Below are 21,449 nucleotides of genomic sequence, written 5' to 3'. Positions count from 1 at the left end.
TTCATCAGGGGATGTGTGGACATGCTGGAACATACTAGGTGTGGTGATACATGGGAGGCTTCTGTCGCCTGAGAGATGAGTGATTCCTGCCAGGCGGTGCCAGGAGGAAAGTCCAGACTCAGGAGTAATTGGCTCTGAACCCAGGCCTGTGATTTGTACCAGGATGTGGTTCCAGAGACTCCTAATTACAGGCCCTGAGCTAATAAACCAGCCAGGCAGCCCGAGGGCATCCCAGGTCTAGTCCTCCAGAGTGGGATACACTTTTATTGGAGCAGTTGGCAGCTCGGTGGCAGCCCTGGCACCCACAGGTGTGCTCAGTTATTTCAGGATTGACTCATCGCCTGCATTTTCATGCTGTGCGTCTCAGTGCTGCCCTAGGCTGCCACTCCTCACCCCCACTTGCAGGGTGGGGAGGTACTGGGGTTGAGAGGCCCAGGGAAAGGAGGGAGGCCAAGATCTGCTGATAGCAGCTGTGTGCCTGGTGCTTTGCTGGGTGCTCTGTACACGTCTATGCTTTGATCCCCATGGAAAGCACTTAGAATAGATGTTGGCATCTCCACTTCCAATGGAAGAAAGTGAACTTGGAGAGCTTAGGAACCTTCATCAGGATGACACAGTGAATAGAGTTGACGGCAGAGCCCACGACTGTTCCTTTTCATGTCATGCTCCAGCTCTGCCTTCCTTGGAGGGTGGTGGTCTGGGCCTTTTTATTGAGATCTTGATGGTATAGTGCAATGTTAGGGATAGCAGTGAAAGCCCAGACTCCCGGCCTTATGACTAGCCGCGTAAGCAAATTAGTCACTGCTGCCACCTGGGCCTCAGTTTTCTCATCTGCAAAATGGGGATAAACTTTGATGTCTGTACTTCAGTGGGTTGTGTGGGAATCAGAGCAGATGGTATGACTGGGAACCCTGTTGGCACCAGCCTGCATGAGCGTGCGGTAAGAGGGCTTGAGATGTGGGTTCCTCTCTCTTCCTTCGCCCTTTCTAAGCGGGGCTTGTGAGTGGAGCCCAAGGTGTAGAGTTCAGGCTGGGGTGTCAAAGCCGATCTATCTGCGTTTGCTCTCTGTGCTGCCACTTAGCAGTGTGAGTGTGACCTTCAATAAGACCTTGACCGCTTCGAGCTTTGGTTTCTTGTCCATAAGGTGGGAGAAGTACTATCATGTCAGTCCATTAGGCTTCAGTGAAACAAGCCCATTTGGTGTTTGTCATTAAATGTTGGTCCTGTACCTGTTGCACTCTAGGAGCTGGCGCCCTGGGGACCGCCAGGATACGGTGCATTCACAGACTTCCTTGTTCCTGCGCACAGCTGCAGGTGCATAGAATCAGTGTCTGCATCCACTCAGCCGTGTTTTGTACTGACGTGTTTAAGACCACGTGACCAGGCCTAGGCTGGCGACACGGCTGTGGCCGGGGCAGACTCCCTGGGTTGCTCACTAGGGTGGGAGTGGGGGCAGAAAGGCACAGACGTCCTCGCACCCGTATGTGTGTGTGCGTAGAGCTCTGGGTGGTGCTGCACAGGAGAAGCTCGTGTGCTGGGGGCCAGGGAAGCCTCCCTGAATGCCAGGCCGGGCCTGAGGGATGAGGAGAGTGTGGAGGGAAGAGGACGGGTCAGAGCGACTGGAAGGAGAGTGTCTTGAGTGATGGGTGGCAGCTCTGCGGACCTGACCGCTGGGCAGAGGCGCAGGCACCGGGAGGGAGTGGGGTGCAGGGAGGCCAGTATCAGCAGTCAGGAGATTTTAATCTTTATTGGAGACGTCCTGCTAGGTTCATGGTGCCTTCTGGGGACTGCGTCTGGAGACCCAGGTGGAGTGGGACCCGTGCTGCGAGGCCCAGCTCTGCTCTGCCATGGAGCCTCTGGGGACCTTTGAGCCCTGCTCCTTTCTGAGATAGTTTTCTCCCATCTGTAACAGGTAGTTTGTTTGGGTCTCACAAACTGGCTTTGGAAACGACAGACTTGTCACGCAAATGTAAGAGGTCATGGTGTCTACAAGAGATTTGGAGTGACTCATAAACTTGATACAGTGTGTCACATACATGGTCCTAGAGGACAAAACCTGACTCCGGGTGGTGAACACACAGTGTGAGATATAGATGATGATGTATTACAGAATTGTACCTGAACCCTGTGTAATTTGACTAACCATTGTCACCCTGATAAACTTTAATTAGAAACAAACAAACAAACAAAAATACATCCAGTAGAAAAGGATACATTTAGTAGTGGGCCAGAGGGAGATTACTGGGGAAAGGGCCGAAGCTGGGCCAATGCTGAGCACCCAGAACTCACTCCACTGTGTCTTGCTGAACATTTGCAGCGGTAGGTAGACTGCTTGATTGACTCTTCCTGGCCGTCTGAGCAAAGAGACGGGATCAGGTATTTGATTCACGCTGCCCTTAAGGTATTAGGGGGGAAAAGTGACTGTGGAAAGGGAGAATTCTTTTCCTTGCACTGAGGCTGACTCTGGCAGGGCCACTTTGTACATCGATAACTGCTCGTTTGTCCTGTTCACAGAGCTGCTGGAAGCACTGGGCAATGAACCGGAGACTGCAGCCCAGAGGGGTCTGAAGCCATTTGGGAAAGCAGAGGGAGTCCTGGGGAAGATGGCCATGGCCCCAAGCCCTTCCCTGGCTCAGGCGTACACCAGCCCTGTGGCCGTGGCCGTGGCCGTGTGGGAATGGCAGGACGGGCTGGGCATCTGGCATCCCTACAGCGCCGCTGTCTGTAGCTACATTGAGCAGCAGTTTGTGCAGCAGAAGGGCCAGCGCTTCGGGCTCGGGAGCCTGGCGCACAGCATCCCCTTGGGCCAGGCCGACCCCTCGCTGGCCCCGTACATCATTGACCTCCCCAGCTGGACTCAGTTCCGCCAGGACACTGGTAAGACACATTCTGCCTCTGGTACCAGTCTGAGCGCCTGCTGAGGGCTGGGCACCCTGCTAGGTGTTGGGGTTATAAAACTGACGCTCAGAGCTCAGGCGTGCCCCTGAAATGCACGTGGTTGGGAGGGCTGGTGCTGCGTGATAGCAGGTACCACAAATGTGAGATGTACAGAAAGTCCTCATGTAACGTCGTCCATAGGTTCTGTGACTTGAAGTGAAATGACATATAATGAAACCCATTTTACCACAGGTTCATAGATAGAAACAAGAGTTCAGTTCCTCCGGCATTTCATCAATATTTGAATGAAACGATGTTATTCGTTACTGGAGGACCTGCTGGTCATCTAGAGGGGCCGTGGGAGCACAGTGCAGGGGCCCTCCTAGCGCTGCCGCCCCACCCCCAACCCCCGGCTCCCACACCAGGAATGCCTGCCCTCACCTGCAGAGGTGTGAGGCTCGCGCTGGCAGGCAGCTGGCACGGAGGCGGTGTGCCACGCTCGTTAACGGGGCCCAGACATGCGTTCTGGCTCCAGCGTGCCATAGCTGTGGGACCTGGGGAGGTTGCCTCACTCCCTGTGCACTCACGTTTCGTGTTTCTGTATGTTTTGACCAGTACTACTGAGAATGGGGCCACTAACTTCCTCCCAGAGCTGTGCCCTGAACCTCTAATGCACGGGGTTTTGTCCTCTAGGACATTGGACCGTGTCTGGTGACGTTTTTGATTGTCACGACTGTGGGGCAGGGTGCTACTGGCATCTGGTGGGTGGAAGCCAGGGATGCTGCTAAGCGTCCTATAACGCGCAGGACCAGCCCCGTGACAAAGAATCTTGGGCTCAGAATGTCACTTGTGCCTAGCCTGAGAAGCCATGTTTTGATCCCTGTAGCAGTGAGTAAGGAGTAAGGCTTCCAATCAGTTGGATACAGATAAAAGTCCCTGCCTTCATGACGTTTGCAAGCAACTGAGAAAGGCAGCAAACAAGATAAATAGTGTGTAAATTGTTATTGTGTTAGACAGCAGGAAGTGTTAACCAGGGGGTGGAAATGTCAAGTGTTGGGAGAAGTTGATTGGAAGTTCGAGCTTAGGTGGCACTGGCAAGGGATGAGACAGGCCTGAAGGGGGGGTAGGAGGGAGGGGGCGGAGTGTGCAGAGCTTTGCAGTCCCGTAAAGCCACTGCTTTTATTCTGAAAGAGGGAGCTGTGGACTGATTGGGGCCCAGAAGTGACATAATCTGATCTGGGGTTAAGTGTTTCCCTGTGGCTGTTGTGGAGACCGGGTGGAAGGTAACTGCAGTGATCATCTTCTGGCAAGTGCGATTGGAATCACCGCCCAAACTGATTTTTTTTCTACTTAATCTTCAGCTTTGATTTTATTAAGAATATAAGCTAACCACAGGGTGTTACCCAATAGTTGCTACTTGAGAAGTCAAAGGGAGTGAGTGGTACATCCATGTAAGAGAATTATGTAACAATTAGTAATGAGTTTTACAAAGTTTTAGAGACATAAGAAATACTTATGGCTTAATACATGAAAATAGCAGGAAAAATTTTCAGTATGATTGTCAGTTCCCTGAATGTACGAGCCTAGAAGACTAGATGGGAAGAAATGCAATGTAATATGAATTGTGTGCTTTTTCTCTTGGTGGTTGGATTATGGATGATTTAATTTTCTTGATACTTTTTTGTTTGCAGTTTTTCAAGTGAGGCTATATAGGTTTCATCGTTAGAAATGTTATCTTTAAAAGCCTCATTGAGTCTGAGCCACAGCTGTCCTTTGACCTAAGCTGCCATCACTTCCCAGCCCAAGATCACAGATGCCCCGCTGCCACTTGGTCCCTTTGGGCCACAGTTCCTTTCCCTAAAGAGAGCGCTCTATCTTTTACCCCTGATTTGGCAAGAATAACCAATGCCATCCTTTAGGGCAGATGGCACCATGACCCTGTAAATACACTGAGATCATACCAGTTTATTTTGGTTGTAGAAAAAATAATGTTTCAAATCCCTTTGTTTCGGGGGTGTCAGCAGGCTAACCAATACTGTGTGACGCTCCTTATGAAACAGGCACCATGCGGGCCGTGCGGAGACACCTGTTCCCCCAGCATTCAGCCCCCGGCCAGGGCATCGTGTGGGAGTGGCTGAGTGACGATGGCTCCTGGACAGCCTACGAAGCCAGCGTCTGTGACCATCTGGAGCAGCAGGTGGCCAGGGGCAACCAGCTCGTGGACTTGGCACCCCTGGGCTACAACTACACCGTCAACTATGCCACCCACGTGCAGACCAACAAGACTTCGCTTTTCTGCCGTAGCGTGCGGCGCCAAGCAGGACCCCCTTACCCGGTGACCACCGTCATTGCTCCGCCGGGCCACACGGGAGTCGCCTGCTCTTGCCATCAGTGCCTCAGCGGCGGCGGAACTGGCCCCGTGTCAGGCCGCTACCGCCACTCCATGACCAGCCTCCCTGCATACCCTGTCCCCCAGCCCCCCAACAGGACCGCCATTGTCTTTGGGGCACACCAGGCCTTTGCCCCATACAACAAGCCCTCACTCTCTGGGGCTAGGTCTGCGCCCAGGCTGAACACCACCAACCCCTGGGGTGGGGCGCCGCCCTCCCTGGGGAGCCAGCCCCTTTACTGCTTCAGCCTCCCCCACCTGGGACCACAGCACCAGCCCCCAGGACCATCCACTGCCAGTGGAGCCAGGTATCTTGTGTTACTGGGGGTCGCTGTGTCCCTCTGGGGGCCTTGTCAGCAGGCTTGGGTTTTGCTTTTACTTAGTTGGGGAGACTCACCCCAATGCCTGTAAACCTGGCACCTGCTTCCTTGGTTGTCCCTGCTATGTCATTGTCTCCTTTGCGTGTCCCATGTGGTGCCACAGCCGCCCACAGCCTTGCCTCCCGCAGAGCCCACCTGCCCTCTGGGACGTGAGTGCTGCTAGTTGCCACGTGGGTTAAAACCAGTTGTCGCTGTTCACACGGGAGAATCGGGCCCTCTGTGTAGAGCAGTGAACCACCTTCCGGCTGTGCCTGTGTGCCACGTAGCTGGTGCCATGTGCCTGAGACATTTCACTGACTCCTGTGTGCCAGGCACGGAGGACACAGACAGGGAAGGTTCAGTCCCCTCCCTAAGCCCACAGTCTTGTCCAAGGAAGGCTGCGAGCTCAGTTTTGATGCTTAAACGCTGGTTGAGGGGAGAGCAAAGTGTTGAGTGTGGGGGTGGGAGCAACAGGTGACAGGACGGCTCCGATGCTGATGCAGTCCGGCGTCCAACAGAGCTCTCTGCACCTGGAGAAAGGTGAGGAGAGGGGCCCTGTTCAGACCAGGTGGCACTTCAGAGTGAGCCAAGGCCTTGAGTGGCCCTGTGGGGGTGTTCCCGGGGTGCTCGGAGACCTGTCGCTGGTGAGGGCCTCGTCGTTGATCATTACTCAGTATTGGGTTTGGAGACCATTTTGAGAATTCAGAGTGGTAGTGGGACGGGGGCTGATTTCTGAAAGAGGGTGACCTGGGCAGGTGGTGACTGGAGGTGCGGGCCCATGGCTGCCCTGCCTCCCAGGGGTCAGCATCTTGCTGACTGGCACTGACTCAGCCAGTCAGCATCTCTGTGCTGCCTTGCTCACCCAGCCCGGCCTTGACCACGATGAGGGCTGATGTCCTAGTGTGGCCGAGACCTCAGCAGCTTCTTGGGCCTCTCGCATTTTTCCAAGCTAGGTTTCAGAGGACCCTGCCAGCTTTGATAAGACACAGTGACAAATGCCATTCGCTGAGCACACGTTCTAGCCGCCCCGTTGAGCAGGCTATGTGAGTGATTGCATTACTCCTCGTAACGGCCATATGGGGTGTGGTGCTTACGGGTGAGGTAGTTACAGGTAAGCTGAGGAGCTTACGGGTAAACACACTGAGGCTGGCTGATGAGATTGGCAGCACAGCCGCCAAGTGCAGAGCTGGGATTAAACCCAGGCCCCAGAGCGGCCGTGTGGGACACATGGAGTTCTCAAAGCTCTCAAAAAGGTGGAGGGAGAGGAAGGCAGACGGCATCCCGAGGGAAGAGCGGAGGGACTGGCAGAGGAGAGATGGGTCCCGGTGGCTCGGGGCACCTCCCTGGAGTTGGGGCGTGTGGATCTGAGAGCCTTCTGGGAATGGGCGCCTTCTCTGTGGCCCTTGACATAGAAATAAGCAAGCCGGACTGTGTGCTCGCCCAGTCCTGCCCAGTGCCTGGTGGGGGCAGACTTAGAGAAAAGCGTGCTGGGTCTGCCAGCCCAGAACGATTATCAGCAGGGCCAGAGCTACTAGGTCGGCATTGCCCAGCCTTCTGGGGTTCTTAAGTTCTTAAAATTATTTTGAGGCAAATTTCTAGATGGTTCTAGAGCTGGGGTTCTGGGATTAAGCCACGTGACTTAATAGGCTTGGTTGCTTTCTCCCAGTGTGGGGCTCCCGTTGGTGTCCCCTCCCCAGCCTGAGGGCCGAGACTTGTTCTGGGCCCTACTGGTACAGGCCAGGCAAGTTACTGAAGGAAAGCAGCTGGGCCAGACGGGCTTACCTTTGCTGCTGGGCCACACATACTGCTGCGTGCCCTGCGTTGTAAGCCAGGAGGGAACCAGGCCAGCCGGCTCTGTGAGTTGAAACAGCCTCAAAGGGACTTGCCTCCTAAAGTGGATGTTCATCTTCATCTCCTGCAGCTCTTGGGGAGCTGGGCAGGGTGCACTTCACTTGCATGAGCCTATCCCAGCTTTGAAAAACAAGGTTTTCCTGTATGTAAATTGTCGCGGGGCCTCTTCAGTTAACCCTTCTCTAATGGGTGTTGTAGAGCCAGAGGGGGGCTGAGTAAATGGCTGCCCTTTTAAACCCAGCGGGGCTGGGAAGATTAAAAACACTTGGCAGCTTGGTCTCCCCTAGGGGCTGTGGTGTGGTTCCGAGGCTAGACGATGCCAGCAGCGTCAGGTGCAAGTTACCGTGTGTGGAGGAGAGAAGGCCGCACGGCGGGCACCGCCAAGGGCTGGGGAAGCCTGAGAGCCGGCACGTGTAGAACACATGGGAGAGTAAAATCAAAATTTGTGGAAGCCATGTGGTTTCAAATCACTTCTTGCTTAATGCAGGTGAAACCTTGGCTGGCTGACTTCCTTGTGCCCCGGGAGGCTTTTTGAGCAGGCAGTAATACATGGAGAAGGTGCATCCTTTGTCACTGAGCTGCTGGATTTAAGTAAATTTCCTGGTAGCTGAAGTTTATCCCTTTAAGCACAAAAACTTGTGTTTTAATGATGTTGGGTGGAAAACTTTCCAAAATGTGTCACGCACACTTGTCTTCTTTAATAGAGGGTGTGCCGGCTTGTCGAGCATTTTAATGACTTGCGACGGTGATTATGACCAGCAGTCTGTCTGTTGCAGCTCTGCTGCGGCTCAGCCGCATCGTGCTTTGTCCCTGCACTCAGTGGCCCTAGAGAATGGCTCTCTGGTTCGCTTTCATTTGCTCTGTTCTCACTGCTGTTCTCCCTCTAAAGGCACCCCACTCCCTCCTGCTGTCAGCGAGGCTCTTGAGGCTTGCTTGACTTGGAGTCCTGGGTCCCACTTGGCCTTCCACCTAACGCACTGCAGGCCTCTGGGTCAGCGCTGTTCCCTTTCCAGCTCTGGAGTTGGGCTGGCCAGTTTCTGAAGTTTGCTTTTGCTCTGATACTACTGTGGGTTTCAGGGTTTTGTGTGGCCCTTAAGGAAGTTGCCTGGCGGCCCTTCAGCTTTCCTGTATCCCCTTTGTTCCTTTGAGGCCTGGGGAACAATGGACATTTCTGCGAATAATGGTAGCCTCACAATGGCCCTGGGGCCTTTTGGGATTACTCTCATCTTACAGATAGAGAAATTGAGGCTGTCAGGGGACTCGACAGGCCCGAGGGCACGCAACTTTAAGCTGGAGCAGGCACTGGAAGTGGGGTGCCCAGACTCCACATCTGATGCTCCTTGTACTGACCAAGTTGTCGGAGGCCCCCCAGTTGGCACTGGCTTGCTGGCCTGTAGGGAGCTTGCAGTTCCTTAGTCTGCAGCCTCCTAGCTCTGCCTCTTGCCTGAGTCTGTCAAATCCTGTCTGTGTAGAAGACTAGAAGTCCTTATGTCTCATGTTATCAGCTCCATCCGGAAGCTCCTGGAGATGGTCCTAGAAGGAAGGCCAGGTAGGGCCTAGTAGGTAGACCCAGGAACCGAGGAGTTAGGGAGGGAGGCCTGAGGCAGTGACTGAGGAAATTCTCAGAAGGGCACTTCACAGAGCAAATGGTGCCCTGTCACATCGGGAACATTCTGCTCGTCTGAGCTCTGAGGAGGGTGGAGGGGACCTGTGATCTCCAGGGTTCTGTCCGCCTCTGAGAAGCCCCATCTTGGGCACACATCTTGGGATGCACCTTTTTCTGCTTCATTCCCTCTGATCACTGCAGGGAAACGTGGGTAGGAGCTGGGATGTGTCGTAGGGGAAGTGGTCATACCAGGAGTTCCCTATGCAAATAGAACCAGTCACGGTTCCTGGTTCCTGGTTCCTGGTTCCTGGAAGCTGCCCACTGGAAGCCTCACTGCATGTCTTTTTTGCTCTAATTCTTGGGGGTGAGACGTGAAACTAGGCCTTCTCCCTCAGATAGGTGCCTCTCCTGGTGAAGGAAGACCCCACTTCTGGAGCCCGTCTGGGCCAGTGGTGCTGAGCCCACTGAGAAGCCCACTACTTCTGAGCTATTGTAGAGCCAAGCTTCTGCCTTCCGGCTTCCTAGCTAAGGGCTCAAGCTCAGTGTTCCCTGGAAAGTTGGCTTGGGAGATGAAAGATGCCTGGAAGAGCTGTATCTTCTCAAATTCCTTTACTTATAAAACCTGAGAATTGCAAAGACCATCAGAGACTATCTACTTTCCTGTAAAAAAAAAAAAAAAAAAATGGAGGAAGAGGCTCAGAAAGTGGGGTAGGGTTGGAGCTTGTTCCAAATTAAACAGAGTTTAGTGGGCCAACACCTTAGCCCAGCCCTTCTAACATTGCAGAATCAGCGCACTCTAGACTCAGTTCCATCGTTTCCTTAGGGTTGAGAGTGGATGAGGGCCAGAAGCTGCTAATTGAGTAGCATGGCCGCATAGGCTGTTCTGTTTGGGGAAAACAATCCAGAAACGAAAACAACCCCTTTCTTCTCTCAGACAAATCCCGGAGCACCTGCTGTGCGCCAGACCCTGTGTGAGACCCCAATGGCTTTCAGCACCAGCTGAGTGTGAGGTTTTCTGGTTTGGAGCAGGACCAGCTAGCTCCCTGTAGTTGCCACCAGCAGGATCTGTGACCCATGGCTGGTGGTGAGGAAGGATCTGGGGCAGCTTCTGGAAGCATTGGCTTCTGGAAGTGCTGGCAGCTGTGCGGGTAGCACAGTAGACTGGAGCCGTCCATCAATTTGTGAGCACCTTCCCAGTTCCTGGCTCCTGGCTGGGCCCAGCAGAACAGAGATGGATGTGCCCAGGCCCTGTCCTTGGGGAGCTTCAGTGCAGGGACTGCGCAGAAGGGTTTTATAACTTCCTGTGTGTCATCACCTTTAACACAGGAGGACTCTGGAATCGGGAGGGGAGGAGCGAGCTGGCAGCCATCTCGGGCGGTCTGCACCTGTGTTCTCCAGTTCAGGGCTCCCCCCAACCATAATGACTTGGGTTTATTATTATTGAAAAATGTGGCCTAAAGCCAAATGAGTGATTTGAACGTAATCACTGTGAGAAGCGAGACCTTCATTTAAAAAAAAATTTTTTTTTTCTTTATTTAGAACAATTTTAGATTTACAGAAAAGTTACAAAAATAGTACAGAGAGTTTCCGTATCTCCTGTACTTCTCATATTAGTGTCTTTCATAACCATAGTACAGTTTCCAGAACCAGAGAATTACCGTTGGTGCAGTACAATTAACTAAACTAAAAGGCTTTGGTTTTCACCAGATTTTCCATCACTGTTCTCATTCTGTCCCAGGATCCTCTGGGACCCCACTTTGCATCCAGTTGTTAATTCTCCTCGTCCTGTCTGTGACAGTTCCTGGGTCTTTCTTCATCTGCCATAACCTAACACTTTCGTGAGTTACTTTGTCAGATGTCCCTTAATTTGGGTTTGTGAGATGTTTTCTCATGATTTGGACTGAGGTTATGCAGTCTTGGCAGGAACCACAAAAAGGATGTATCCTCAGAGCGTCATTTCTTAGGGCTTCTGATACTGATTGGTCATATTACTGGCAATGTAATCACTTGTTGCAGTGGTTTCTGCCCTGTTCCCCTCTACAGCCACCATAAAGCTTTCATTTTGATGGAGCTGGTGAGCTCAGAATACTTTGTCATCAGAGTCTCTGGATTGCCCAGGAAAACATTTTTTGACAGTTAAAGCTTCATTCTTAATACCGTGTAAAAAGATGAGACCCCGTACTCCAGCAGCCCCTGCCTGCCAGTCCCTCCTGTCCGCTGCCTGGCTCTCGTCACCTGATTTTGGCAGAGAAAGTGATGGTGGGCTGGGCTCTGAGCTTAACATCTTAAGTATTCAGATTCTGTAGGTTAGTTTGGATCTGAGAGTGGTGAAATTCAGATTTCTTTGCTCCTCTTTCCAGATACTCTTCATCAGGATCTTTAATTAAAAAAAGAAAGAAAAAAGCAGAAGCTCTCACTCCACAGAAGCAGCTGTGGAAAGTGAAACCGTGAAGGGGTCTCAGCAACACCAGTGTATCCCTAACCCGGTGTTTCTCCAGCTCCCGTTTCTGCTAAGTCAGCTCCAAACACTAAGCTTTGTTCTCTCTTTTCTCCAAGTGCCTCCCTCCCCAGCGGTCCCATGAGCAGCCCTGGGAGCGTCCCCACCACTGTGGCCGTGCACATGCCGAAGCCCAGCAGGGTCCAGCAAGCGCTCGCAGGTAGGCACACTGCTCCTGGGCTCGGGGGTCCGACAGGACTTGGGGGTGTGGGAGGTTGTGGGGTGAGGGGTCACTCTCTGTGTTCTCTTGGAAATCCAAAGGGGCAGTGCCTCTTGTACCTCTGGTGACTGAGCCTGGGGTGCCCCTCTTTTGTCTTTCAGTCGGGGTCATGCCTGATGACCATGCATGCCCTGGTCCGTGGACCTTTCCCCATCTTCTACATTTTCACATCACCTTGAATTGTGGTTCAAGAGTCACTCCTCTGTTCTGAAATGCATTAGGCATGTCCCTGAATGAGCCCTCTGGGAAGTTTCAGAACTATCTAAGCTGGAGTGACATGCTGAATAAGTGGCGTTTGTGCCCAGCTAGATCTTTTGTTAACCATGCATCGTGGAACTGTTATTAAATTCTTTTTACAGATGTTAGGGAGACACTAGAAGTTATTTTTTAACTTATGAGAAATGTAAAGTGTTACAGAAAGGTAGACTGAGGGTAGTGAACCATCATTGAAAGGTCAAAATGGAAATAAGCGGAGCACCGGTGTGTGTTAGGTGAGCCACTGTGATAACACAGAGGGGATTGGAGGGGACGGTCCTAGAGGCAGGGAGACTCCGTGGAGCCTGACTTCACGCCTCAGGTAAGCTGGCCCGCCTTGGAGAGCTGGGGTGCAGCCCCAAGCGCTCTGTCCTCAGCATCTGGCCTCTTAGTTGTTACCGCTGTGCTGCTCCTGGGTCTGATGGGACAGGTGGGAGGGATGAGGGGTTGATGGCTGTGTATAGACTGGCAGAGCTGGCCTGGGGCAGGGGGAGTGTGGACGGACAGCTCAGGTGAACAGTCTCGGTGCAATGGGGTGACCTCTGCCCACCCTTTCACCCCCTGTGGGAGTGTGTAAGCTTACAGAGATCGCGGGAAGAAGGGCCCTAGAGGAAGTGGGAAGACCAGTCAGAGAGGTGATTGAAGATGGGAGAGGGGGGTCGGGAAAGCCCCAGAGGGGAGACCCTGCCCTGCAGGCCCTCTGGCATCTGCTTCAGCTGCTCAGCCATCAACCCTCTGCTAGGGCAGAGAAAACAGTGAACAAAGATGTGGTAACTAGAGAGTTCCTGCCCAGTTTAGGTCTTCTTGTGGCATCAGAGGCCATAGGTAAGTCAGATTGTGTGTGTGTGTGTGTGTGTGTGTGTGTGTGTGTGTGTGTGTGTTACCGTATTTCCCTGAAAATAAGACCTAACCAGAAAATAAGCCCTAACCAGAAAATAAGCCCTAGCATGATTTTTCAGGATGCTCATAATATAAGCCCTACCCCAAAAATAAGTCCCAATTAAGATCGTCAGCCAGATGGACACATTTAGTACGTCTGTTGCAACACACACGGACGTATTGAATTATAAAATATTGGTATAAATTAAATATGATTAATATTATTGATATTAATACTTAAATGATAATATAAATTATAATTAAGTATTTGTAAATACCCAAGTGGGCGCCTTTGGATGAGAGGTAAACACCTATATAAACAGATGAACTCGAGACTTATTGCCGAATGACCAATCGGAGTAGACACAACGCACAAATAACATATGCACTTGATAATGAACAGATGTGGTTGTGGATAATATGAATCTTCATAATTCAATACGTCATGTGTTGTAATGGACATACTTAATGCAATCGTGTGAAATAAACGTTTTCTGAATTTTGGTGCCTGTGATTTTTCGTCATTTTTGTGTGGACCAGCATTCTTAACTGTCATCATTTTTGTTGCCACTCCTATCTCGTAAGTCTTCAGTTAACACTTGATTGAATGGTAGATTTAAAGGGAATAATATTTTGACCCCCAGGCAAGATGAGTGCAAAAAGAAAGAGCTATTCCGTTGAGTACAAGAAAAGAATCATGGAGGACTCCCGGGGCAAGAATCTTACAGCTTTCTGCAAAGAATCTTACGGCTTTCTCCGAATGGTCCGAAAATGGCAAGCAGAGTATAGTAGTAACCTCAGTCAACAGGTGGATGAGGGAAATGCTAAGAAGCGCAAGTGTGTCTCAGGTGGGCAACCATTATTTCCTGAGCTGGAAGACATCATCTGTGAAAGGATTGCTGACAGGAGAGCAAAGGCTTTGGTTGTGCGCAGGGCTGATATTCAAGCATTTGCCCTTGCAATGATGCCACAGTTAGAAATATTCCCAGAAGAATTCAAAGCATCACAACACTGGCTGGATGGCTTCCTTCAGCGATATGAACTGTCTCTAAGATCGACAACACTGTGAAAGCTGGAAGATACTGAAGTTATTAAACGTGCACTTGCATTCAAGTCCTTTGTTGATGGCATCGACTTTTCTCAATACCAACTCTCCAACATGATTGCTATAGATGAAACTGCAGTGTTTATGGCCCAAGGATCATCAACGACAGTTGATCAGAGGGGTGCCTCGTCAATCTACATTCCCTCCACTGGTTACGAAAGTGCATGTGTACCTGTATTTTGGCAATTCTTATGGGTGGAAAGAAAACCCCGCCTCTAATCATCACTAAGGGCAAGAAAGATAAGGTTGAACGTGTTTCAGGCATTAATGTTCTTGAAACCAAAAAAGCCTGTGCACACAAGCAGTTATAAGGAAGTGCGTCTATTTAATGCTGCCACTTGTTTTGCAAGGTGGCCAAAGAGGTCTGCTAGTCTGGGATTCAGCCAACACTACCTGCGCTAAAGACATGAAGAACTTCCTTGCAGAGAGAAGAATAGATCAAATAATGATTCCCGCAGGAATGACTGCCTATCTCCAGACTCTTGATATTGCAATAAACAAGCCATTCAAGGACCATTTGCACATGGAAATCAATGACTGCATTGAAAATAGAATGGAGAGAAATCAGTGTGGAAACTTTGTGAAGCCTAGCCTGCAAGAGGTCGTGACTTGGGTGAAGACTTCATGGGGTAAAATCACTGACAGCTGTGTTGCCAGTGCATTACGAGCAGGCTACATGGACAAGAAGGGCTCATTTAAGGAGCGCTCTGTTGCTGGGCATGAGAGATTGGGGCCAATGGTTCTATAGGAAATGGAATCGTGAGAAATTTAAGCCGGAATTCGGGGTTTGGAGAGTTATGACGATGTTCCAGAGGAAAATGACATGACTGTATTTGAATAAATGTAGATTGTTGTACATGAATAAATGTAGATTGTTGTACGTGAAAAAATAAGACATCCCCTGAAAAGAAGCCCTAATGCGTCTTTTGGAGCAAAGATTCATATAACACCCAGTCTTATTTTCGGGGAAATACGGTAGTAGTCTTGCAGAAAGGTTGTAGGTGAACAGGCCCGGCCTGCACATGGCCCAGCTCCATTCCGTTCTGTAGTCGCTAAGGCTCTAACATGTATGTTATAATAACTTCTCGAAGTGGTCTGGGTATTGAGGAGCCCTCGCTCCCTCTCTTCTCCTCTTGAGGCCAAGGACCCTCTCCAGGCTGCGTCCCAGATTGTCCTCAATTGTGTCCAGTATTTTCGCCGTAGCATCTTTGCTGCAGACATTTATGCCGCATAACTAATTGGCCATAAGGTAGTTTTGCCATAAAAAGAATAAAATAACCGATTAACAGGGGGTTTTTTTTGTTTGTTTATTTTTTGGTCTGTTTGGTTTCATTTCTCCATTAACGAAGTAGTGGAGAAAATAGTTAAATAATAGTGGTGGTTAAAATAGCATTTCTTCCAGATGATGATGCTTTGCCCCACGAGTTAGCTGGTTATTTTGAAACACACCACATTGGGAGGAAAGAAAAATGTTGACCCCCATTTCCCATAGAACGAAGACATGTGCTTAAGTACAGTCCACAAAATAAAATCAGGTATTTGCGCAGTATTGCCATGAAGGTATTCAAATTTTTATGTTTCACAATAAAGTCTTTTTAATTTTGTTTTCTTTCTTTTTTTTTTTTTTTTTTAAAGATTTTATTGGGGAAGGGAACAGGACTTTATTGGGGAACAGTGTGTACTTCCAGGCCTTTTTTCCAAGTCAAATTGTTGTCCTTTCAATCTTAGTTGTGGAGGGTGCTGTTCAGCTTCAAGTTGTTGTCCTTTCCGTCTTAGTTGTGGAGGGTGCAGCTCAGCTCCAGGTCCAGTTGCTGTTGCTAGTTGCAGGGGGCAGTTGCCGTTGCTAGTTGCATCCCTTGGGGGACTCGAGGAATTAAACTGGCAGCCTTGTGGTTGAGAGCCCACTGGCCCATGTGGGAATCGAACCAGCAGCCTTCGGAGTTAGGAGCATGGAGCTCTAACCACCTGAGCCACCGGGCTGGCCCTTGTTTTCATTTTTAATGTCCCTCTTTTGTTTGTCATGATTTTGTCTTTTTTGTGGCAAAATTGCCTTATGGCCAATTATTATAGTTATGCAGTGAAGTGTTTGTGGCAAAAATGCTTGCAGCAGAGCTGCTACGGTGAGAGTACCTAGAACTGTCCTCACTATCCCCCAACACCTTGGCTCTCAGAGCAATCCTGGAGGTAAGTGGGTATTTTAACCTCCATTTTACTCATTGGGGAAATAGACTGCCAAGTTTCAAGAACTTGGTCCCCCTGGGAGCCCGTGACCAGGTGCCGCCTCCCCTGGATGCAAGGCTCTGGCTTGTACCTGCTGGTGAGGCCATTGTCTAGGGCTCCAGGGAACAAGAGCTCCTGTGCTGGCCCCTGAGAAGCAGGTTCTGGAGAATGTTCTCTCAGCCTGGGCTGTTTATGGATTTGGGAATATGGGTTCGGGCACGGCTGCAGTGAGGTGGGGATTTGGGCACAGGGTTTTGCAGGTAGTTTATAAACAAGTGGTCGTGCTGTTGGGTGGACTGTGGCCCCCTCTGTGCTGGGCCACAGAGGAGCCACCTCCAGGTCAGGACAGGAGTGCCTCAGGTGACAGCTTCACTGGCTGCTGCATGGCTTGGCCTTCTTTTGGGGGTTGGGGTGGAATGGGACCCTGATGCTGGGGCCAGGTTGCCACCCTGTGAGGGAGGAGGAATGTGCATCTTGTGCCGCTGCAACCTGCCTGAGATCGGAGCGCCCAGGAGGCATGGTGCTGGCCTTGAACCTGCTTGGCAAGGTCCGAGCCGGAGGAGGAGGAGCTCGAACCTGAGCCCTGGTCACTGGATGCAAGGCTGACCCTTGGTGTCAGAGGAGGGTGTTTGCACATCTGCTGTGTATGAGCACTGCAACCTTCAGGGGCTCTGACAGCAGGTGGGAGTCCTCTCAGGAGTGGAGGAAAAGCTGTGGCTGTTTGAGCTGTTCGTTATTTGGGGACGTTAGGAGTTTGGGGGGCTGTCCTGAGCTGTTGCGGAAGATGTGATGGTCCACTCTTGGTGTCCTCCCACCATCCTGTCCACTGGACACTGTTTTTGGGGGAGATTTTCCCGCTGTGTCATAAGAAGGTAGGCTGGCCCTCTGTAGGCTTCTAGCTGGAGACCTGTGTCTGAGACTTGAATTCAGGGGAATGGGTCCTGCATCGGAAAGGGCAGGAGCATTGTTTATGCCTCTGGGAGGCTGGTGGTGGTGGTCCCGGGGTGACTGTTCCCCAGCACTTCTGTGACCTGGCCCTGCCCTCGGTGCTCACTGTGGGGGAGACAGTCACAGAAACAGACGAGCGAGTCCTCAGGTGGTAAGAACACTGAGCAGAATAAAGGAGACCGAGCTGGAGGGGAACGTGCCCTCTTAGATGGGGTGCTCAGGGAGGGGCTGCCTGCTGAGACGAGCTTGAGGAGAGGACTAGTTGAAGGGAGGGAGCTAATTGATGTTGGAGCAAGAGGCTGTGGGCAGTACAGAGGTCCATGGTTCTTCCCATCTTTCTGCCCCCTGTGTCTGCTTGTCATTCAGTCTGCCCGATGTTTAGTTCCTAAGGGACGCCACATTTAAGCCCAGGAGCAAACCTTGGGACCCTGGTGGCTTTGCATTACCTGACGAGCAGGCACCCAGGGTCCAGCCTTGGTCTTCTGATGGCACTTCTAGCGGCTACCACAATACACCCCACCTGACTGGGCTGCGCTGCCCAGGCTGCTACTGGCCCCTGCTTCTGCCCCTGACTGGGCACGTTGGCCACGTCGAGAGCCCTTGTTCTTCCGGTGGAGGCCACTGCAGCTGGTCTGGTGGGTCCCGAGGCCAGGTGCCCTCTTACCCCTCTGAATGGTGTCTGTAGTGGGCAGTGCGCTCTGCCTGGCCTGGGTGGGGAGTGGAGCCCAGCAGGGCCAGGAGCTCCACTGCCCACCCCAAGCCGCCCACGGTGCCCTGCCCCAGAGCCAGATTCTGAGCACCTGGAAAGCCATCCTTAGGGAGGTGCCCGAGGAGGAGCCCAGAGCTCCCTTCCCTGGGGAGGGGGTGCTTTTGAGCCAGACTGAGGACGGGCGGCTGGGGAGGTGGTGCTTTGGGCAGCATGGTAGGCTGAGAGTGTGACAGGAATAGGGACCCCAACAGGAGGACATGCTGTGTTCAGGAAGTGTTGGGTCCGCGGGGAGTGCAGAGTGCAGTGTGCGAGGAGGGCCAGCTCGTGTGGAGTGCCAGGCTGAGCAATGAGGCTGCCTCCTACCGGCATCCGGACCGTCCATCTCAGCAGGGCTGCCTGATGCCCTGCCCACCCGCTGTGGGCCTACCCACCGTGCTCCACCCAGGGCAGAGGGGCTGTTTAAGCCTCAGCCCTGCCGAGGGCACCAGAGAAGGAAGGAAGCTGTGGTCTTCCTTTGCTGTACTAGAAGAGCAGTCACGTGGGCCGTGGGGACACCTCAGTTGGGGAGCGTTCCTGCTCGCCCTCCCCGGCAATGGCACTGAAGCCACCTAGACAGGCCAGATAGGGCATGGAAAGCAAAGAGCACCCCAGTGGAGGCAGGGTGACCCAGAGTCAAGGAAGCACATGTGCAGGAGGATCACGGGGAGGCCTGTGGGCTCTGGAGACCATCCACGTTTCCATAGCTTGGCTGCACACTTTCATGTCGCCCGTCTCTCTTTCCCTGTGCCTGGCATGGGGAGACGCCATCCGGAACTGCTCAGGAGGCTTCCTGGGGTGGCATCCTGCCCTCTCCTGATGCAAACAGCTTTGCCCCCCCTGCATACTCTGGGCACAGGCTGATCGGTTGCTTGTACAGACACCTGTGGAACCTGGGGCCAGGGCTCCAGTGAGCCTGGCTTCTCACTGTTCCTGGCCTGGAGCTTAGCCATGCCAGCCTGGGGAGGCCCTGGCAGCCTGTAGCCGCTGGATTCCCCGGGGAGATCGGTGGGTCCTGATGGCCATTCACAGTGCCACCTGGGCTCAGCCGGGGTTTGTGGACGTCACGTGCCGAATGACTCCTAACGTTTCTCCCCTCTGCATGTCTGATCTCACACCCCGTGTAGGCATGACGAGTGTTCTGATGTCAGCCATCGGACTCCCTGTGTGTCTTAGCCGCGCACCCCAGCCCGCCAGCCCTCCCGCCTCCTGTCTGGCCTCTAAAAGTCACAGCTCAGTTAAGAGATTGAGGAAAATGTCCATGAAAGGTAGTTCCTGCTCACGAATGCTCTCTGGCCTCTGCTCAGCCGCCTCCGAGTCTTGCTGCCTCTGACTCTCTCGCGTTGATTGCTCTTCTCTGATTCCCACAGCCCTTCTCCTCTTCCTTCACCCCGCCTGCGGGGGCACAGGCTTCACGGTCCTTCTCCCTGCCCCCGAGAGCAGAGGTGGCCCCCTGCAGCCCCGGGTGCAGGTCCTGTCTCCCTGGCACAGTTGGAGTGGGATGGGCCTGTACTTGAGGATTCTGGCTTTGCAAACACATGTGTGGGGTGAGGCCTGGCTCAGGGTAAGGGACGACTGTCCCTTCCACTGGGGCCAGTGTGTGTCTCAGGAAAGGCCCGCAGCCCTGTCTGATCTACCTCAGAGGGGTCCCCCGATGACCACTGCCCTGCCTGTCACCCGGCTGGGGAAGAAGTGGTTCTAGAAGGTTCTGTGAGTTTTAACAAGACTTGTGTGCAGGGGCCTGTAGGTAGTAAGTTGTAAACTTTTTCTAAAGCCAGCTGTGGCTCTGGCTCCATCATGGGGCCAGAGAAGCACAGATGTTGCAAGCCCAGTGACCTTTAGGACAGTGTGGTGAGCAGGGGGCATGGCTCCAGCGCTCACTAGCTTTGTGATATCACGCGAGCGAGTGTCTCCGTTCTTGAGCAGGTGCCTCCTACTTAGCAGGTTTCTTGTGAGGAACAGAAAGTCCACACGTGGAGCACCTGGCACGTAGTAAGGGTGGCTGCTCCGATCCTGTCCACTGCCTTCCAGCCCCCAGGGGAGGAGAAAGGCCCGGACAGGCAGGGCTTTACTTGCCCGGTCCCTGCCCCAGCCCCACCCCAGCAACCGAGGCGGGCTCTGCGCTCCTGATCCTGTTCCAGCTCTTACTCTGCCTTGGAGGTGGGGACAGGTCTGTGGGCTGGGGCAGGCCGCAGCTTCCTGAGGCACTTGGGTTTGCCTGGAAAGAACACAGACCCTCTGGGATTGCTGGTCACCTGGCTGGCCCCTTCTTGGAGAAATGTGGAAGCTGCCCTCAGTTCAGAAAGGCGGCTTGGGTGAAGGCAGGTGGTGGGGGAGTGGCATGCCACGCCTGCCTCCCCAGAGGTGAGCCAGAGGCTGGTCCCAGGGGTGGGATCCTGGGTTCATCTGCAGCCGGGCCTGTGGCCACCAGGCTTTCCTGAGAGGCTCCTTCCTCCGTGTGAGTCCCCACTGCCAGGACGGCTTCCCAGTGCCGCCGGTCGCTGTGGCTTTCTCACCACAGTGGCGAAAGCCAGGGTCCTAGCGCCTGTGTGTGTGGGTGTGTGAGGGGGTGTTTGTGGGTGTGTGTGTGGGGGGTGTTCCTTTGCCGGTAGCTGCCTTTCAGGTAGTAGCAGCTCATGCCTTTACAGCTATCACAGCTTTGTCAGTATTGGGTCTTCACTTTTTAGACGAGGTAACTGAGACTCAGAGGTGACGTGATTTGGTCCCAGCACAAGAGCCAGAATCCACCTAACGTTGCCTGTCTGTCCTCTCTGCTCCCCTCATAACTGTCACCCGGCTCTCTGTGGTCTAGAGGGAGCTAGGCTTTGAACCCTCAGGCTTGTACGTCTTTGCAGCCACAGGGCCGTGAGCTTCGTTCAAACCGGGGCCCCTTGGGTTCAAACCAGCTGGGATCAGGAGCTCCCCAATGACCTTGAGGCGGGATGAGGAGCCGTGCAGGGTCACTCCCAGGCTGCGCTGCTCTCCCTGGCCCCTCCTTTTCACTCTTGCACAGGCTTTGCTGCCATTCTCTCTGATTCTGCCGCTGCCTCTGTCTGGACAAATCCCCAGCCGTGCCAGTTCTCTCTCACTAGCTGGGGGAGTGTCTTGGCCTTGGGTGGGGTCTGTTGGTACAGGGTTGGTGCACGTGTACACAGACGAATGGGAGATTTTGAGAGGAGCTGGGCAGCCAGGTACTCGCTTCCTGCTGCATCTTGGCTGCTGCCCAGAGTCACTTGGCTTTGTAACCGAGTAGGTATGTCACTGAGCCCCTATAGTCTAGGGACAGGCTCGAACAGACTTTGCAGCTTGTCGTGACAGCATCAGTGTGGCCATCATCTCCAGTCAGCGTGCACACAGGCTCACATGGGGTAGGCGTCCTCTACACGCTCAACTCATAAAACTTCTCTTACCAAGACGTTCTTACCAGCATAATGAGAGTGGAGTGAAACAACCCTGCCAGCACATGCTCCAGAGTAGTTTGTTCTAGAAGCTGCCATT

The 21,449-nt window shown here is 52.7% G+C and overlaps 1 protein-coding gene across 6 annotated transcripts in view; it reads left to right on the top strand.

Annotated features, from left to right (window-relative positions):
- Positions 1–21,449, top strand: part of DTX2 (deltex E3 ubiquitin ligase 2) — a 37,138-nt gene that overhangs the window by 9,775 nt on the left and 5,914 nt on the right. For 4 of the 6 annotated variants that reach the window (XM_019752764.3, XM_019752767.3, XM_019752768.3 and 1 more), the window contains 4 exons: positions 2,515–2,877; positions 4,938–5,574; positions 11,639–11,739; positions 19,079–19,219. In XM_019752764.3, the coding sequence (XP_019608323.3) occupies positions 2,515–2,877; positions 4,938–5,574; positions 11,639–11,739; positions 19,079–19,219 (1,242 nt within the window). The remainder of the gene's footprint in view (positions 1–2,514; positions 2,878–4,937; positions 5,575–11,638; positions 11,740–19,078; positions 19,220–21,449) is intronic. The other 2 variants (XM_019752766.3, XM_074328404.2) reach the window with 1 other exon arrangement.

The sequence above is a fragment of the Rhinolophus sinicus genome, chromosome 3 (assembly GCF_057876585.1).
Source record: "Rhinolophus sinicus isolate RSI-liver-muscle chromosome 3, RSI-T2T, whole genome shotgun sequence".
Classification (NCBI taxonomy): Eukaryota; Metazoa; Chordata; class Mammalia; order Chiroptera; family Rhinolophidae; genus Rhinolophus; species Rhinolophus sinicus.
Note: the sequence above shows the minus strand (reverse complement) of the source record. Positions and strands in the feature narration are given on the sequence as shown.